The sequence below is a fragment of the Opisthorchis viverrini genome, assembly GCF_000715545.1.
Source record: "Opisthorchis viverrini unplaced genomic scaffold opera_v5_149, whole genome shotgun sequence".
Taxonomy (NCBI): Eukaryota; Metazoa; Platyhelminthes; class Trematoda; order Opisthorchiida; family Opisthorchiidae; genus Opisthorchis; species Opisthorchis viverrini.
Window position 1 is genome coordinate 245,757 of NW_008751804.1, and position 19,839 is coordinate 265,595.

Consider the following 19,839-nt stretch of genomic DNA (forward strand, 5'->3'; position numbering starts at 1 on the left):
ATTACCACAGTTGGATTGGCTAATGGGCTCCATGCTTCAAAAACGAAGCTACATTAGTAATTATTTAACGGCTGAAGAATGGAGTCGGTTTTGAATTATGGGTCACTAATTTTTACCTAAAAAGTATCAACCTCGGTGTCCTAAACGCAGTGGCTTTAGTAAATCGAGTAAGTTTAGGAGCTAATGTTATGATATGTCCCTGTGAGATATCACGAAAGAAAATTGTTTTGACCAGATTTCTCATAATAAGTACAGCTGTCCTCCTTGTAAGAACTCAAGCGACTATGTCAAAGAAAATTTCAACTCAGTTGCAAGTTGTAAAATAGATAACATAAGATTCATGGCAGGACAGCTTGTGAGGAAAATCGTAAAATTCAATTCTTCAGATAGTTAAAATAATCGCGATTGTGCCAACAGGTTTATAGGGTTTGAGACTGATTATGTGTTATTCCTTAAGTCTTTGCGGTGCAGATATTTCTAAATGTTGCGTCCAAGATGAGCTGCCTTCTTGGCACAATTTGGAGTAGCTCGGTTTCCGAATCGCATCCGCTATGCTGCTCGATGAATCATTCAGTATACCCATCTGCGATAATATTTTTACACCTCAGGAAACTTGTAAATGAATGTGATGAATCGCATATTGTACAGATAGAAACCGTGAAGGTTCTCAAAGTAACATTCTTGTCGGGTCCCTCCAAAGTGTTCTCTCAGAACTTACATACTTACCCAGTTAACCTCCTCTGAGGAAACAAACTGATAGAACTCAACAGAGGAGATCTCATTGGCAATATGTTATCTTCTGAGGGCTGTATAACTAAGATGTTATATGAGAGGTCCCCTGAACAGAGAGTAGACATGGTGTAGACACGCAAAGAAGAATTACTAATGATAGTACAGAGCCAAAATATTTTTTAAAACAAATCTGTTTTCCTACTATAGTAGTAAAATAGAAGAAAGGGGTTTTGTGTCAGTAAAATATTCACCTGCTTTTATTTGCACGATAGCTTATCACGTAGTGTCAATTTCAGACACAAGCTTAGAGAACCGAACCAAATTGATCACAGAGGAGATGCTGATCCCCTTGTTTACCATATGTGGGTTAAAACTTACAAAAGCAATTTTGACTGCATTGTATATTACTCACTCCTTTGCTGTCCTAGTTTTCTGGCTGACGCAAATACAGAAATAATATGTTTTGAAATCACAATTGCATTTCGCACCATCTATGTACATACGATCGGCTATCGACGTGCTTTCGAGAATTCGTAGAAGTTTTTTAACTAGGTCCAGTTTATCTCATTTATAAAGCCGTTCACACTTTAACCGTCTCGCTAGGTATTTATTTTCCGTCGTAACATCGTGCGGTCGAGTAGATCACACTGGTTCTGAGATTCACGTAGGTTTCTCACCTACTGCACTGTACAAGAAAGTAGGCTTCACATCTGAATAAATAGATGATTTCCAGCGACTCACCGTACTTGAAACCACAAAAAAAACCTTAATTCAGCCTTGTGATATCAATCAAACGGAGATTCTCAGGGTATACTGAAGCGTATTTGCGGCAACTGCGCACAACATCAAACTTTTGCATGCATCTCAACTCCAGTTTTTCGAAATATAGGTTAAGTGTGTTTGACAAAATAAACTTTACGTCAACCCTATCGATTTATTAAAATCGAGGCTTTGTAGTGGCCCCCAACTCATAAAGCGCAGTTACAGACGTCCCCAAACTTTTTTCACCCACTTCTCATGATAGATTCGTATTATTTTTGGATGTATATATTCACAAAAATAAAGCCGAAAAAGGGAAAACCATTTATTTCGAATGGTGAAAAACAAAGCGCATTAGTTAAAGCCAACAAGAAACTAGCAAACGTCACCCAAAAAACGGCCTCGTATGATACATCTGAGATGGAGCTTGTGGGTTGACTTAACCCTCAATATCTCGGTGACTGCGACGGTATAGTATATGTAAAAACAGTCATCACTTCAGCCATTCACTTTTAAACGGTACTCACCGGAATTTAGTGACACTCTGAAACACCCAAAATCTCAAATCACCTTCGTTAGGAAGTTTCTGAAAGACAATGGTATATACAGTCAATTAAAGCGTAACAGAGAAGTTATGTGGAATTTTTTTCATTCTCCATTGTTTCTTTGATCAGAATAGCCAGAGCTTCCATGGATTCCAGTAGTCCTTTTCCAGTCGTGGCCACTGTCGGAATGATGGACCATTTGTGCCCCTCCATTGTTAGACTGAACAACTTGAGTCGTTTTTCCAGTTCCTCTTGCCTAATAGCACCGGGAAGATCTTGCTTGTTCGCCACCACAATCACAGGCACGGTTTCCATGAGGGGGTCGTCAAGGACGTGCCTCAACGCTTCATGCGCCACATCAAGACGCCTAATGTCCGAGCTGTCCACAACAAATAACAACCCCTTGGTGCCTTCATAGAATCGCGACCACAAAATACGTAATTTATCGTGTCCACCAAAATCCCAGGCAACGAAACTAGCTCCACAATGTGGTAACTTCACTTCTTCAACATTTATTCCAACAGTTGGCGCGGTCACAATAGTGTTGTGTAATCGAAGCCAGTAAAGTAACGTAGTCTTTCCTGCATTATCTAGTCCAAGGATGAGAATTTTGTACTGTTTAACTGGCCACATTCGAAAGGATCGTAGAATACTACTCAGAATTGCACCCATGGTTGCGGTGAACTACGTGCCTTTCCAAATACAAGCTCACTATTGTATGACACAAAGCACCTGCCTATTCGAGCAAACCAATAAAAGCAAAGTAGTCTGCGCTAACACAGGAAGAAAGCTTTCCGATTGGATGGTGCCCGTGGACTTAGTGCAGTCTTGTTCGTAACGATTGCCAAATCAATCGAACACCGGCTGGATTGCAGTGCTTGATCATGAGCACACTATCAAGCAGAAGTAATCGATACAGGTTTGGAACGAGGTGAAATATTAGCTGCATAATCAAGCTGCACTGGATATACCCTTCCAAAATGACCATACATGTTGTCTTAACACGTTCTAGCATTTGCGGTGTTGATTACCATAACTCAGCATTTAGTCATACGAACCTGGTATAAATAAACCTGATTACTTGCGGGCCCTGGCTCGCACAACCGTATGCTCGGCTGTTGTTTAACAAAACAATTGTTTTCATTTCTTTGGAAAAAGATGTTCTTTCCCCTAAACGATCCAAATCTTGTTGCCTCCTACACTTGTCCGAATCCAGGAACAATGCGCAAATTCGGGCAAACAAAAACGAGTTTAATTTCACCGGGGTTATATTGTATAAATTTTGGAGTCTTCGAGTAAGTTAATTGAGGGCAAAAAGCAAGTACATTGTACTGAGCTTCCACTGACATCGTACACTCCAGAATTACAAAATATTCACGTACGTGTTGACAAGCTGGATGGAGACGGTTTTAATGGAAACAACACTCACGCATCCAAAACGCTCCATACACTACACAGGCCCCCAGAGAGGAACTTTTAGTTTTAACATATATGGTTTATCTTTATTTGTCTTCCGCCACATCATGCCGAAACCTACTGTGTTGCATTGTTGCTAGCTCCCCGCAGCTATCCAGCATTTTGTACCAAGATCCTGTTGAAACTAACATCGGCAAAATTTGTCCCATAGTTCTTGCAATCTACATAACTGTGAAAATGCCAAAACATCCATGTGGTGTATCAACCCTAAGCGACCTCTAAGAACTAATACCGGAACCAGCCGATTAGAACTGGCTGAGGTTGAAGACTTGCCTAAAACCTGATGACAACTAGGAACACAACCCTTGGTAACCAGTACCAAACAGCAATGACAGATCAATATGGGAAATTAACTGATAGTGCTGGTAACAATAAAACTCCCTTCTTAATATCCCATCTGTCAGAATATGATTGTTTGTTTCTGTTATCATGAATTAATACGTCCACTAAACTCAAGTGTTGCTCTATCTGAAACCTATGATTGGTCCACATAAGTAGAAACGCCGAAGTTTGAGCGCCAGAACTACGAGCGTCTTACAACTAATGAACCAGCGCCCATCGAAGGAAGCCTTTTTCACGGTCCAGCAGATGGACGTTTCTCACCTAAAGCAACTTGATTGCTTCTTTTGCCGCCTTTGGAGTTCAGATGACGACAAGTCCAATCGTATGTCATAGATGACCTTGAATTGGCACAAACCTGAGAGCTGTGCTGTATGAACGGACTGTCGAGAACAACCACACCTAAAGAGAGTGAGGACTGTTCGAACTGGCTTAATGTAGATGCAGTTCTGGAAGTTCGACAAATACTCAAAGGGATTAATTGATGCTCAACCTTTTCAACCCAAATCTTTTGTCTTGGTCCCACATACATGAAACACTCATCAGTTTACATGCATAAAGTAAAACGCAAAAACAGAATCGTCAATAGGAAACGCGCACTTACAGAGATGGAACACTATGAATGACTATCTTCCAAAAGGAAAGGTTACTGTAATTGAGATCATACATTTTCCCATGCCAGTAACACGTTGTTGCGCGATTATGCCGAAAGACGTTCACCACAAGAACAGCCCAGGACTCGTTCCTCAAGGAACGCTGTCTTGGAGGGACTACAGTACGTGGAAAAATAGCGTCATTCATCATTTTGGAGAATGTTTCTGGAGTTGAAATGATCAGCCAGGAGACCATTCAATGCATAGTATATCCCACTCTCTGTTACGAGCTCTTGTAGGAATTCACCTATACCGAGAATTCTCAAAATGCACAATGTTTAAAACGCAGTAAGCAGTTGTCAGAGTGCCCTCAAAGGTGAGAAAAATGTTCACAATGTATTCTACGAACAGAAAACTACATGTAAGCCATACGTGATGTGCAAATTTTGAATGATAACGGTAGCAAGGCACCCACTCAACCCTGCACTGACGATGTCACCTCGATTGGTGATGAAACGTTTGCAATCCAACTGCCAGGCTCGGCGAACAGACCAACAACCAAGCAGCGCGCCTACATTCCACAACATTGCCAAGGCACCATAAATTTAGTGGGATTTCGTTGGTCAGTTTCCATTTAGAAGCAGCGCGAGTAGAAAAATGTTATTCAGGCCATTCAGACCAAAACAAACGCTGCAAGTATGTCCACTTTCAGAGGGGTCTATTCATGTAGCACCAAACATCTATAATAAAGGAACAGGTTTACACTATTTCCGTTCGTTCACATACACAATCAAGAACGCCATTCAGGAATGCTACTGCAGTAGACCAAAACCTGTACGTTAAAATACAAGTTCTATCACTTGGATATTCAAAATCTGAAAAATTGAACAGACAGTTTGCTAAGCAGAATATCCACGCCAGCTGATTACTTATTCTCATGAGCAAACATATCTACGGCTCCTCGTCACCGCCTCAGTCTTGTTTAACAGCGTTACCTTGAAAAACACTGGTTCAAACAAACCGTATGGACAACGAATACCACACCCCAATATTTCAATTAACCAATCCTCAAGTCACACTCCGTGAAAGGGACACCAACTTATTCTGCCTTTTGTTTCAATTACTTTTTGTGCACACGTGTCTCTGTGTTGCTTGCACTTCTCACATATCTAGTTTTGGTTCTGCTCAGTCGAATGTTATCATATTTGCCTAAGAGTATGACCGTAGCCTGTTCGTCAGGTTTGTGGAATAACGGCTTCTTTGACACTGAGGCCGTGACATTTCGATAAGAAATTTCTGGTTAGACATCAGAACGCATGTCAACAACAGTAGCCTTTGAACTGTTCTCTTCTCTGGTGGTGCACTTATTCTAATGAGTTCACACCAAAGGGAGAAACCAATGGACTGCAGTAATCTGAAACAGGAGGTTGGTCGTAACTCCATGAAATAGGCACAGGGACTTTCATCACTAACACTGAGGAGTAATATGTTAAGAGAAGTGCTTTGACATAGGCAGCCTAATGCGGTCTTTGTAGAAGGAAGTAGCCTTGGATAAGTTGAGATGCATTTACTCACATCAGTATTGCATAAAATTCGACACACACTCATTTGCGTACGACACCCATCTGCATACCACTCTGGTTTTTACGGGAGACTCACCTGAATCCCAGCTGAATCACTCGCTTATGATGATATCCTTAATTGAGTGTGCCGCACCAGGCCACCTCGTGTTATAGTTGCTGCGATATTTGAGATAATGTAATACATTGTTGATGTATCATGGGTGGCCGCCTATTCGTTAGGTCTGTCTGACTACGCTGTAAGGAGAAGACAGAAGAACGCGGAACACGACGGCATTGTCAATTGAAATACACGGAGCTTCTGTGTAAACATATAGGATGCTAAACGGCCAAATATACTCATTCGCTTGTTCGTTCTGTGAAGTTAATCGCGGCTGTCATGACGCGAACTAACTCGCACCCACTCTGCTGGTCGGATGCTGCTAAGCCGTGAACTCCGCCCACGCCCCTGCAATTCGGAACATGTGGTACCGATGGTGACCTCAGAGACGCGCCGTTCTCTGTACATGTACTTTTCGTGTCTGGACGCGTCCTGACAGTTGTATAGATGTAGCACACTACACACAAATTTGCATAAAATACTTCGAGATTCTACGGAGGCTTCAGATGCGGTTTAGGCGAGCGTTCCGTGAAAACCAAATAGGTGTCCAGATGGGTGTTGTATTTCGTGCAATTTGAGTTCAAGTGAATCATTAGACTGGAGACTCGGGGAATGCCCTACCTGTTTAAATTCATGAATGGAACGTAAGATGGAACGTAATGGAATGTAACATCTAACTGTAGCATTTTTCACAAGGAAACTAGGCGACACAATCAACCTCACCAGCAACGCCTTTAATCTAGGCTTGAGTTCGGATCCCAACCAGAAGGCAAACCACTGAACCATACGATCACTCTTTCAGGATGCATGTTGGTATGTTACTGATCAGGCAAGTAGATGCTTATCTCAGAGCGAAAAAATTCCAGTCCGATGAAGATTATTACTCAGGTGGACACATGTATTCCACAGCATCCACCAGACACCCAAACTCTATAGCGTATAATTACACTCTAGGTTTAATAATACTGGATCGATTGGAATCTGATCGTACAGCAAGAACACTAGTGAGGAGGCATCGCGCAACCGATTAAAGTTCTTCGGAAGAAAATAGCAATCGCATTTTTTTACTCGGTAACAAAGTTTAAACGCATGCGGCCATTACAATTTCTTCCCCCCTACATATCTTACACTGCAACTAATTTAATGTACACATACGCAAAAAATATTGCCTCCTCTTCAAAGCTGACGTATGACATGCACGATAGTCAGGTATGATCTCAACACAAAGCCGAAGGCTTACCATTATCAGTTACATAGGACTTCGATTCCTGAAACATTCTCTCTCATCAACATCAATACTTTTGTCATAGTGGAGTAAAAGCTGTAAAAAACACAGCTGGGTCTTCGTCACTCAAGTAAAACAGACGGTTTTTTGTCACTCTTTCTTTCAAGATGGGACGCTTCTATCAGGGATACTATCTGGTATACTCCTTACAGTATGTGACTCAATTTCTCACGCCGTGTATTTGTTTTTTATAACTTCGAACAGCAATTTTCTAGCCATTGAAGATTACCGCAAGCTATCAGAGTATCAGCAATTTCTGTAGAGTTACACATATCAGAAAAAAACTTTTAAGGATTTATCACAGTTGCCTTAGATTTTCAGGTCTACGAACAACAAAATCTACTCACGTCACAGAGCTGCTGTCTGTACAGTCAACTCTCCTTAAGACGCTTTCAAGGGAATTCTTTTTTACGCACCACAGATGGAACAGATTCCTTTTAAGTATTAATTTAAGCTTATGTACCTAATGATTGTCTACCTGAACCTTTGCTAGTCGGGATAAATAGGAATCTCACACTATGAGCTTCTGCCACAGTTGTCGTAAGGAGACTCTGTCAGTGAGATAAAATCATACACGGTAAACAACAGTTGGTTGATAAAGTTCTTCGGTTCCTTTCATTGGAGAATTAACAACAGTCTGACTGAGCAAAATAGAAAGTAAAGGAGAGGGAGGTTCTATTTTATCACTGTATTTTCTTTATGCAGAGAAAATTTCTGAGACCAGTAAGGTTAGTTGGGATACACAAGCAGCCTCAGTTACATCGGTGCAGATAGCTTCTGTGGGGTTCAGATTTGGCCGATCCGCACGTCATTTGCTCTGATTGCTACGGTTCACAAGAGAGTACAATAGAAATGCCGTTCGCTTTCTGTCATTTTGGTCGGTGGCATACCCTCAACACAGTGCTTCAAATTTTCTACAACCTGTATGCGAAGAAGAGTAAACGTAAAATCGAATGGTTTGATGATCAAAGTCAGTAAACACGGAAAACAACCCACTCGCTCTTTAATAGGGAAACCACCGAGCTCCAGCTTCGAGAAAATGAGGAATCCATTATATTTTATTTCAAAAGAATCTTGAAAATTGATTGTTAACATATTGAAAAAAGGACAATTACCTCGAACTGACACCCGAGTTGTCACCTGTGCGTCCGGTATTTCTTCCTCAATACGCTCTATAAGGGGTCTCAGAATAATCTCGTATCCTCAAGCACGTCTATTTCAAAATACGAAAAAACGATTTACTGAAAACAAAAATTCTCCGAATGAGTTGGGCATAAGAAGAGCAGTTCAACCATCTTTCACTGAGAATGACACAAACACCACCATGACTTCGGTATGTCCGCTTATTTAAGGTGTCGTTACTTCACCACCGATTGTCACCACATTAGTACTTTAGGAGCGATTCAAAGTAGATGTACGCTGATTGGAAGTATACAAGTGGCCCGTTGAATTCGACCCTTATTAGAAATTCAACACAGTACGCTTCGGAAATTAGATAATGAAACATCAACCTACTGGCAGTTCCAGTGAAGCAAATAAAGAGGATTTTTCTGGTAGCTGCAGTTGTTTTTGTTAATTTTATAATTAACCCAATATGCTCGAAATGAGGAAACTCCGTCCAACTGGGAACTCAGGTATCAGTCTAGAATATTAATATGGAACGTAAAAAGACAACAGAAAGGGAAGAGAAACGAAGGCATGACATGTAGACAGGCTTCCCAATGTGTGATTCTAAGCCATCAAAGCAAAACAAGCAAGGAGTACAGCAACTCCGGACACGGTCAACTCTTCTCTCTCTCATCAAGAATGAGCAACCCAACCCAGCTGAGGTCTGTCCACCAGTTTTAACGAATACACAGGACAGACTCGTGGGACTCACTTGTGAGGACCATAGCGATTGATGCAAATCTCAAACTGGATTGGTAGCCCACCGTCGAGTTCATGCCCATGAAAGTGTTGGCACAAAAGTGGTCATCCAGCTGGCTTGCCCTGTTTGGCCTTTTTCCGACGAATATTGAATTGAGTTAATTCCGCTGACTTCCATCCAGCATAATGCAAGTAAGCTTGGCCGAGTGAAGAATTCCGGTGCCCCCTTGTCCCAGCAAGAGTCATCGTCACTCTTGCACCTGGCTGATAAGTTGCATCTATCTTGTACCACGCACAGTATTAGAAAGACTAGGGCGATATTGTTATGGCCGATCGACTATTAGTGTCGAAACCAGTTTACGTATGCTTAACTGACAAGCACATTTGGACATCGTTGTTTACGCTCTGCTTTGTTGCTCTTCGGTGGCCGCTTCTAACCTTAGTCAGATGTTATCGGTACGTCGAAATTGCTCGCTTTGGTTTCACTTGACAAGAGTATCAGATTTGCCGAGGAGTTTGAAGCATCGTCATCTTTAGCTCAAGGCGATACGAGTATGCTGTAGCGGTTTTTCACGATTATGAGGTTCAATGTCACGGAGGCGTGGCTCGAGCGGAAACACTCTAAAATGTCGTTCATCACGCCAAAAATACCAATTTAATGATATCTTAGTGGATGGTTTTGCCTTAACTGGAGGAATAATCCAGTATGTTGCTGTTGAATTCGCCTCCTTCGTTTCAGTAAACCCTGGGTCGGCTGTCATCCCCGATCAATTAACCAAGAGAAATAAGGTCTTGAGGATATTTGTTTAACACTGAACAATTTCTATAAACGATGAACGATCTTCTCATGGCAAACAAACGGAATGCCAAACTTTTGAATCACCCGAACCGACGGAACACGATTCGTCATCACTTGGAAAGTTAATATCTGGCTTTGTCCTAGTAAGTAAAAATTATTTGTGTGATTATTCACGAACGATGATTGGCGCCGATCTACACGAAATTTTATTTAATTACTTGAGACCACCACCACACCTCGTTAACAGTGGTATGGTTTACTTCGGCCTGTACCCTGCATTTATTTCTGAAGCCCAACAAAACCTCATACCCACCACATTGGAAGGGAGAATTTGCCCTTGCTCAGTGTAAATGGGATAAACCGACGTTTGTGATCATTGAAGGAGAATAACTGTATACTATTTTTATAACTAATCGATATTTATTCACGCACAGACCCAGACTGAATCTGTGTACCATGGCATTCAATCGGTTCACTGTGCACCTTCGTCACTACATAGTGTTGTTTATTAAGGAGGTACATCGCTCCACGGCACTATTTCAAAATCATCTATGAGTGTAGGAGTCATTTTTGCCTGTTTATAACACCTGGATATAAACAAACGTGTGGGTGGTAACAAACAATTCGGTAAGATATTGTTTACTTGTTACGTTTGCTTGTCCAAGCGTTTTCGTTACCTCATCGCTTCATGCTTTTTAACAACCGACTACTTGTGAGTAGGCTGTGTGAAATAGTTCAGAGTCGTGCAGCCGTGTCCAAGATCATGGCTTCCATGTAGGATAGAAGAATTATTTGTCCTATGTCAATTGTGTGGATATTCTCAGTCTTTCCTAGTAAGAACTAATGATAGCAGTCCTTTTTTCTTACAAAAAGCGTGACACTATCTAGATTCGACCTTAAGCTCCCTCTCCCAGAAAGTCGTCGCTACGGCATCCAGGATGAAGTTCTCGAGAGCTGCAATCTAGCCTACATGTGTACTTGATCGTCATCTTTCAGCACTGAATGCATATTCCCAAGCGAAAACGTGGCTAAAGGTGAAGATTTTTTCAATAAGGTTGAATATTAGTCGCATAGGCGTTACATTTGGGAGTCAACACTTTTCAAATGCGATTAAAGTTGTGAAATACCTATAAAATATTGCCGCAGATAAGTCAAGATCGGATCTGCAATGTAACAGTGGTTGCAAGGCAAGTTGATCACCAGACGACAAGTCTTCTGTCTTGCTTAGAGAGGGGTTTCCAGTTGGAGCCACTTGATCCAACTATTTCCACTGTTGAGGGAGTTGGAATCTAAAAAGGCGCATATCTGCAAGAGACTTTATATTTGATCGTAAGCCCCGTATCTAACCCAATACGACAAGTGAGTCGGGCTTCAGCAGTGATGGGTCCATCTGCCTGCACATTCGTGACACCCACATTTACAACCATGCCCGAGCTCTTAGGTCGTAGAATTTGGCCTAAGATTCCACATAAAGTCTGCGTGAGATTCAGAACAAAGGTCCTCTGAGGACTAATGAGCTCACTGCACTGAGATCAGTGAACTTCCTACGCGATGTAGTTTGGTAGAAGTCGCCAAATGGATCAAGTAGTATCAAGACAAGCAGAGATACTTCCACTCGATAGCTTGATACAATAGCAAGTGCCACACAGTGGCTTTCAAGTCGGAGCCAAAAGGGTGAAAGTGAGTGATAAAGCAGTACTTGTGTTCTGAAACTTTGGTTCTAACAGACAACGTACATTGATGGAAAAGAGCTTAAAAGCCATTTGTTGACTGCGTCGTTTCGAGTTACTAACATTACAGGCAACAAAGTGGTCGAAGTTCTAGGGTCTTTGAATCTGTTCCGAGGTGGCTACAGCAAATAAACTGACAGACTCCAACGCTGAAGATGCTGTGAGGTGAGCAGAGCTATCAGTCCTAATGATGAAGCTTACTACAAGTAACATTAACAGGTTATGTTAGTCGAAAAGAGGGAATAAGTGAGTGTAAGAGGTCAGTAGGAGCATGTTTTTGCCGACTCACTCTGTTTTACACAGCACAGCGGAATAGCTGAGCTGGAATGTTTTATTCTTAGTTTTGAACATCAAAACTACACGAGGCTTGCACACTGCTCGCACAAAAACCTAGGTGAAAGGTTAACTGGAACCCATAAACAGACATCTTGGCCCAAAAAGTAGGACGAAAGACAGTCGTTGGATGCCCACATACCATCCCAGGATTTGACGTTTTCAATGAAGCTGTTATCTGTAGGTTTCATTTTCTATCCTGGGTGACTGTGTTCGCAGAATTTCGATCCACTTACCTGAATAATGTGGAAAACTCTAGGGATGTCATGTCAGAAAGCTTTCAGTGCCCATAGGCAATGTGATTCTCGTTTTCACTAAACGTGAAATCACTAAGTCGTTGGTAAGTAGTACGACGAACCATAACAAAGACCCTTGAGTTCCCAGGATACGAAATGGGTATATAACGTATACAGTGTAGTTTTTTCCGATAAATCGTCAAGCTATTTGATAACTTTCACATGAGTTCACTACACTAACCACCCACGAAAACGATCTTGTCTCTCTGAGGATTTATGAAAAGTGTGGGGAACTAAGCCACCAGAAAAGTCCTTAAAGTGTGACTTTAAAAAACTCTTGACGTGTGTAAATCCAAATATCTTCGTGATCCCAAACCATACCTGTGTCCGTATAACAGATGCAGGAGGTCTCGCTCTTTAAACCAGCAGTTCCGAGAATACCAATGCCTCACTCAAAGTTCATTTATCTCGCCTTCATTTTTATGTAAAAAAGCTTAGCGTTCGGTTTCAGTACATTCTGAATGGACAAGAGTCATTACAATTTTAGATGAAGGCCCTCATCAGATTGTATCGAGCTCAAATAGCTTTCTTTCCAACCATCCTGTCTGCCGTTTTGTGGCGCTGTAGCAAACAAAAATTTTAACTCGTTATCATACCTTTCTTGCTGGTACGAATGAGGGTAGGATGTTTTGGTGAAAGAGCGAAACAACTGTACAAAAAGAGAAAAACTTTGGAAGATAGTTATTCAAATTTATTGAAATTATGCATTGCTTGTCAAAACGACAAAGTACTCTTACATTGCAAATTTCATGGAGAAAAACTTCAGAACTGATTTTCGTTGAGTGTTTTCCAACTGTAGAAAACACTGCTGTACCCTTTGCACAGTTTTCATCTGCTGAATGAGGTGTTAAGGCGCACTATTTGTGTTGCTTACAAAGTTCTCTACATGCGGATTTCGGGCAGTAAGCTGTTTTTCTCGCAGGTTGTCACACGAATGCCATATTGCTGCCTCTGAACTGAATAGCTACAAATAATGTCTTAAGACAACAACTGAAGGTCTATATGAGCTTAGCTGCCTATTATCACCGTTTAAAGATCTCACCAATGACTTCAGACAAAATAGACTACAAAAACTAGTTCAGTGCGTTGTGATACGGAAGCATGGCTTACTTTTGTGCTTTTTGAGAAGCAGTTGAAGCGGTTGGCAAGTTAACAGCAATTGCTGCAAGCAGTTTGGTGATTATTCAAATGTATATCCATACTTATCTAATGAGATAAATCTACATTAAGAAGTAATTATTTGTGCAAGGATAATCAAGTAGTCTTGGTCTCTGGATAGTGTCGTCAACTGTGAACAGCCGCCTGATTTGAGAGATGCTCCTCTAGCACTCAAAAAAGCATTTCTGTTGACGGCGAGTTGTTTTTCATAAAGAACGTAGTGACAGAAAAGTCGTGAATTTGCTATGGGAATCAACGGACAAAACCAACACTTCCAACGTCTGTGTAATTTGTACGTCGCAGAGCTACCACTTGCTAAGAACAGCTTGTTAAATTATATGCTGCGGATGCAATTCTCGTTAGAGCGATCTTAGTAGTAAATGACACCGGTCACAAAAAGCCAAGACACGCACTCAAACTGTGAACACATCGCCTTACCAACTGACAGTGTTTTTTTTAATTTACGACTACACATTAAAACTACTTTAGTTGCAATACTTCCACGAGACGCTAGAAGTCAAAGACGTCAAAGAAGTCAGGACGCTAGAAGTCAAAGATACAATTGATGCAAGCTTCATTGTTCTAAGAAGGCCAGATTAGACTTCATCGTAGCTAGACCAAACCAGATTGACTTAAAGTTTGTTGTGTCGGTGCAACCCGTTTGGTTATAAAAAAGGGTTGCTCTTCGGCTCAAAGAGCTTACTTCAAATGTTGATCCACTCCATTTGCTGCAGTCACAAAACATTTTGCATATAAAGTACAAACTGTCCTGCTGATACTTTTTTTACCGCAGTACATAACACACAATGGGACCATTCCTTTCCGTCTTGGTAGTTTCGGTATCTTCGAAGAGAACTTTCCTCGTTCAGTTTGACGATGATCGTTAGCGAGCAAGACTTAAAATGTGTTTATCACCTAAAAACTCACTATGTAGAGTTTTTGATCCCAAGGAGAGAAACTTTGATTAAGCCCGACAGGACATGTAAAATAGCTTACTCCGAATAAATAAGCCCAACGTACAAAAAGGCTGTGGAACTGCAATAACGGAAATTCTCTGCTTTATGAGAAAAGTTGCTGGCGGGACCAATAACAATACTAAAATTTTGCTCATTTTTCGAGATTGCATTCATTTGTACTCCACTACCCTTTTTCTGGCATTTAAGGCTGTACCTGACTTAGGAGTCGGCACATTTTTGGTTACTTTTTTTCTTTCGTGAGCAGAAATTAGCATCTTTACAGATATCCTAGAGCTCGAACCTTCCCTGAAGCCAGTTTGTGTTACTTGAGGACTGAACAGAAGCTATCACTTTTAGACCTCTGATTTTCCGGATTACTCTAGAGTCTAGCAAGTGTTCAGGTCAAGGTATGATACGTCTATCTCAGCTTAAGTGAACTGGACTGAGGAGAAGTTGTGAACTTAGTCAATTGCCAAAAATTTATACGGGAAAAAACAACAAAACAAGTGATCAATCTTGCGTTCTTTATAAAATATTTTTTCGTACAGGATCCTCTGTATGTGTGTGCCTGTCATTGCACTCTCAAGCGGAGTTCTGCTTCACTTGTTTGACATCGTAAAGATCCTTATACAGACTTTTTGACCACAACGGATGCTTGATTTATATCAACCGGTATTTTGCTTTCTTTGCCAGACCGCTGAGTCATCCTGTGCTTATCTATGACATGCGTTTTTCTATTCTCACCCATTTATTAATAAAATCAAAATGGACACTTCTCATTTTCACGTGCTTTTTCTTTAATACCGCATTGTAAAGGTGTTAATGTCGACCTGGTAGTCGTAATAACTTTGACTGTACGTTAACTCAAGGCTTGTTGCAGGGGCAAAACCTATAGCTGCTTCAATACCCCTCTTCTTGTTTTGTTCCCTCACTTGATTGGAAATATTGCTAACACTATCCTGTATATTTTGGAGGTCATGAGAAATCATTACTGTTTCAATTATGGGGTTCTTAACACTTCTTAACACAGCGATGTGTTCCTGATAAATTTAATATAAAGATTCATTGCCCTATGGAACGCTCTGGAGGTTGATTTTATTGTATGCGCTTTACTGTAGTGTTGGACCGGGGTTCAATCAACTACCGTTTTGCACGGTGATGTTTAAAGTTGGCCCAGTACTTCATAAGTCTTTGTCTGAGGCTCTTTCTTCCAATTCAAAAAGACCGAAAATCAAATGTGGAGAGATACTAGCACTTCAGTTGTCATTCCCAAATGCATAATTAATTGCTAAATTTACTTTACATAGATATTTCTGCTGTAAAGCATAATATCAACACGGCTATACATCAACATCATTGACACCAATATCCAGTATTACGTACTGCCGGTTAAATGCCATACAACCTTGAGGGAAGAACGTGTTGATAAATAGCTGATGGAAATGGGAAAGGGGAATAAGTGTAAAGAAGCCTTGTAGTCTCAAGGAAGAAGATTAAAAGTAAGATATGTATACATATGTACAGCACTGAAGTAAAAAATCTGAGCATTGTTTTAGAGCAAGACACCTAGGCGGAATCAACCCGGCGTCTTATGAAAGCCTCACCCAAAACAAGCGAAGAATGCACCGGCAGGTAAACTTAAGCTAAGTATTCCATATATGAAAACTACAGCATGCGTGCCGTCCATTTAAGTGAGTTGCCTGCCATTTTCTGCATGGTTTCTAACAACCTGCAGGCAGGATAACGTGGATCGTATCAAAAAGGCTCCCATACCCAACAACACTCAATCTGACAAATGCCCCTCTTACATCGTTCTGCTACATCATGGTTGGCCATAACAAATCTTTTACTAAAAGTTGCTTGGAAGTGAAAGCAGAGCCTTTTTAAGTAGACAGTCGTTGAAGGTATGCACTACGTGCCCAAACCGTCATAACTTGGCGAGTTAAGTCTGTTATAAAATACCGCGTACCCGGGTACGTTCCATTGTCACTATGGCCAGGTAATTCTTGCTATGCTATACAACAGCCGTGGAAGACTCTAAACTTCTTGCACCAAGTGTAGCAAGCCTCATTACTATGAAGTAAGACCGCTTTTACAGTTTTACAATGTACACAAATTTTTGGCCTCATTGAATTTTGGCTTTTGTCTCAGAAGTTTCGAAGGATGTGAATGACTTTACTAATAGCCTAGTAACTTAATCCGTCACAGTGCAACCACGGCTTGTGCAGCTGTCAAAATAAGTGGACTTACGAAGAAACTCAAGCCCTTCTTCTTGTTGTTTTGTACAGGCATAAGAAGTTAAAAAGGCTTGGAGTAACATTAACGTAACATTAGCGATTCACCCTAATTTCACGGACTGCGTTTGTGTTCCCAAGAAAATATGAATAACCTAGTTACGACGGAAATAAAACTTTCCCTTGCATTTTTGACATCTCTGGGAGAGATTCAGCTGGTTCGGCAGCCGGGCAGTGCTTCAAGACACAAGAAGATATTAGTATCACATCAACACAGGTTGACTCAAAACTCTCAGAGAGTGATTCAAATTGAGCAGGCTAAGTAAAATGCAGGCGACTGGACCAAAGTTCAACTAAACTGACGTTGAAATATTTTTCTCAGTGATCTGGACGTTGATATTACCAACACTATTCCAACACTATTCTGATTATTTTAGACACAGGATTTCTCTTGGGTACTGTTTTTGAGATCGGATGAAAAAGGTTTCTTTCCATTCCCTACCACATTTGTTTCCTACACTTATTAAACTTTCTTGTTGCTCCAAGCCCAAATCTGTTCATATACTGGCTACGCTTAGGCTGTTGTTGAATCATACATATGGCAGAACTGTACTCCCTATAAGAAGACATGGAGTGTCTTGCATCAAGAAATGTAATTGACCGTTCCGAGGTTCATTAGCCACCGCCTAAGTATCTGGAAATGATGTAGGCAGAATTGTAAACGTCATACACATCGTGTATCTCAGCTTTAATCCATGATCTTTAGGAAAACAGATTTTGGTGCATTTTATAGTGTGCTGTGGTTTGCATTCTTAACATGTGGCTTCACCAATAAATGGAGAGGTCTTTACCGATAAGGCTGAGTAAAATCTTGCGCCAAATACTGGCGCAATTTGAGCAATCTGGTATATTTCAAAACGGCGTAGGCCAGGCCATCAGTAGCTGGTGGCAATAAGGATAATTTAGCACAGAGGCTGTTTGAAAGCAGTGGAATCCCAAGTAGGATAACAGTGCCGACTATCTAAACTTAGTGATGCCAATAACCAACTGGGCAATACAAATTTTTCAAAGACGTTCATTATTATCGTTCCATTTTTCGCCTAAATCAAACACAAGCTGGAGTGTTCTGTATGTGAATGCAAATCTCATTACTATGATTACGCCTCAGTCCATTGTGTTGGAGAAATAGTGGTGGTTGTCTTTCAGTGATTCTGAGCTAGGGTTTACTGGTGCGCAAAGAGACACAAAAAGGTGTTTATTATTTTTACCAGCACATTCCCCATCAATTTAGAAAATCCGACAGCAGAAATCATCTGTTCATGCGTATCCCGTCAGATGGTAAAGTTTCACCTCAAACCTAGGGCTATATCAACATTACCCTAGCGCTTAGCGACTTTAGGACCACTCAAAGACAGTAAACTGTAGCGTCTAGCTAGAAAGTGTTGTAAGCCTAAAAATGTGCTTGGTACCCATGTTCGAGTGTAAGAGCCTCAGTCAAATCCTGGTCAGGTGTTGGGGCCCTCACAATAACTTATCTCACATGCAGTCATGAGCTCAACAAATAAAAGTATCTTCTCACCACATCGGTCGTTACCTGTTGATGTCTGTCAGGTAACATTTTTAGCTGTATGCACACATTGGTTAGTTACAACACAGTGCTGAATTATTGTTTCTAAGAGGCAAATATAGATGAGTCTCTCCCACATAGCTCTCTTAGTTATCGATTCTGGGCCAACTAACAGGTAACTGATCAAGCTGTGTTTATTGCACTTTTAGAAGACGGGTTAGAGATTGTTTCCTTTCATTCTAACAACGGGATACCTTTGAAGAGTCCAACGAGAAATTGAGTCAAAATGATTGATAAATGGCACAATACTAAAAGATTGGACTTAATAGGTACTAGAGTTCTCCACTTCTCAAGCATAGCGGAATCTAGACTGTTCCAGACACCTGCAGAAATTACTTGTCTTCAGTCGCCACGGAGTTTTTGCAGGCTGTGGTGTATAATCAACTGCGAGGTGCTGACTAAATTGATACAAAATGCTCTCCACCGTTTGATCCAATTCGCTTCTTCATGCTAAAAGTTTGCTTGTTCTATGAGTTTTGCTTGACATAGGTAAACACTCTGTGCAGCTGTCCCTGTGAAGCCATGATAAGAAGCGTTTCATAAACCGAATTTCTCCAGTGAACCGCACTCATTCTTAACCTTCTGACATCTTACACGATCTCCCGGCTTTTCATTTGCCTGCATCGTCTTCCACAACTTCTGTCCAACATACCCATGAGGTGTCAGTTCCACGTCGATCCAAGATGTGTCTGTAATCGTTGAGAGGTACTCTAAACAGTTTTTTGCTCGACGCTTATAGATGTGTTTAAAAATGGCAGCAGGAGACAGTGCTTTTCGCATCTTTTGACGATTCTCAATAAATTTTGCGACAGTGGCCAGGACTCGTATCCATGTCTCAAGCTTTCTGGAGTTCACAGCGAGCTTCAACGGATCCATCACCCTCAGATAGCCTCTGGATATCAGGTTCTCTTGAGATTCCTGGTACTGTGCTTTGTCTTGAAAGATTATTTCCATTCTGGGAGGCGCTAGTCACTCTGCTGGCGGGATTGACAACGTCACAATCCTTTTCAGCGGCTTTAAGTGGACAGCTCTAACCACGACTCCGGGTTCACATCCGCTTGCTATTTTTTATTACAAGGCCGATGCTATTAACGTGAGTCCACATAGAACGTCCCGTTGTTTCCTCCTAAGCAAATAGTATGTCTTTGCTGAATGACGCTTGAGGTTTAACTTTTTGTGTCTACAACGCTGAGCGTGTGTATAAAAAACTGCGTGATTCGCAGAAGTTCCCGTAGTAAAAACGTTATACCCTAGCCAAGTAATGAGTTTAACCGAAAATGACATGGTTGCAATACACATAAACATAAACAGAAGTTTGCATTTTTATTAGATTACCACAAAGCCTTTCGTGAACACCTCATTAGTCACAGGAGTGAAAAGTTGAAAGGTCGTGTTATTAGTGACATTTGAGTGGAATTTCATGCGAGTGAC

At 41.1% G+C, this 19,839-nt stretch overlaps 2 protein-coding genes across 2 annotated transcripts; both read right to left on the reverse strand.

Moving 5' to 3' along the window:
* Window positions 1-2,123: 2,123 nt before the first annotated feature.
* T265_06814 (hypothetical protein) lies at window positions 2,124-2,708 on the reverse strand (the record flags this gene model as incomplete). Its single annotated transcript, XM_009172188.1, has 1 exon — window positions 2,124-2,708. The coding sequence occupies one exon, from the start codon at window positions 2,706-2,708 to the stop codon at window positions 2,124-2,126; it is 585 nt and encodes a 194-aa protein (XP_009170452.1).
* Window positions 2,709-2,809: 101 nt separating this feature from the next.
* Window positions 2,810-19,362, reverse strand: T265_06815 (hypothetical protein; the record flags this gene model as incomplete). The annotated part of the gene is made up of 2 exons (XM_009172189.1): window positions 2,810-2,929; window positions 19,003-19,362. The coding sequence occupies 2 exons, from the start codon at window positions 19,360-19,362 to the stop codon at window positions 2,810-2,812; spliced, it is 480 nt and encodes a 159-aa protein (XP_009170453.1).
* Window positions 19,363-19,839: the final 477 nt, after the last annotated feature.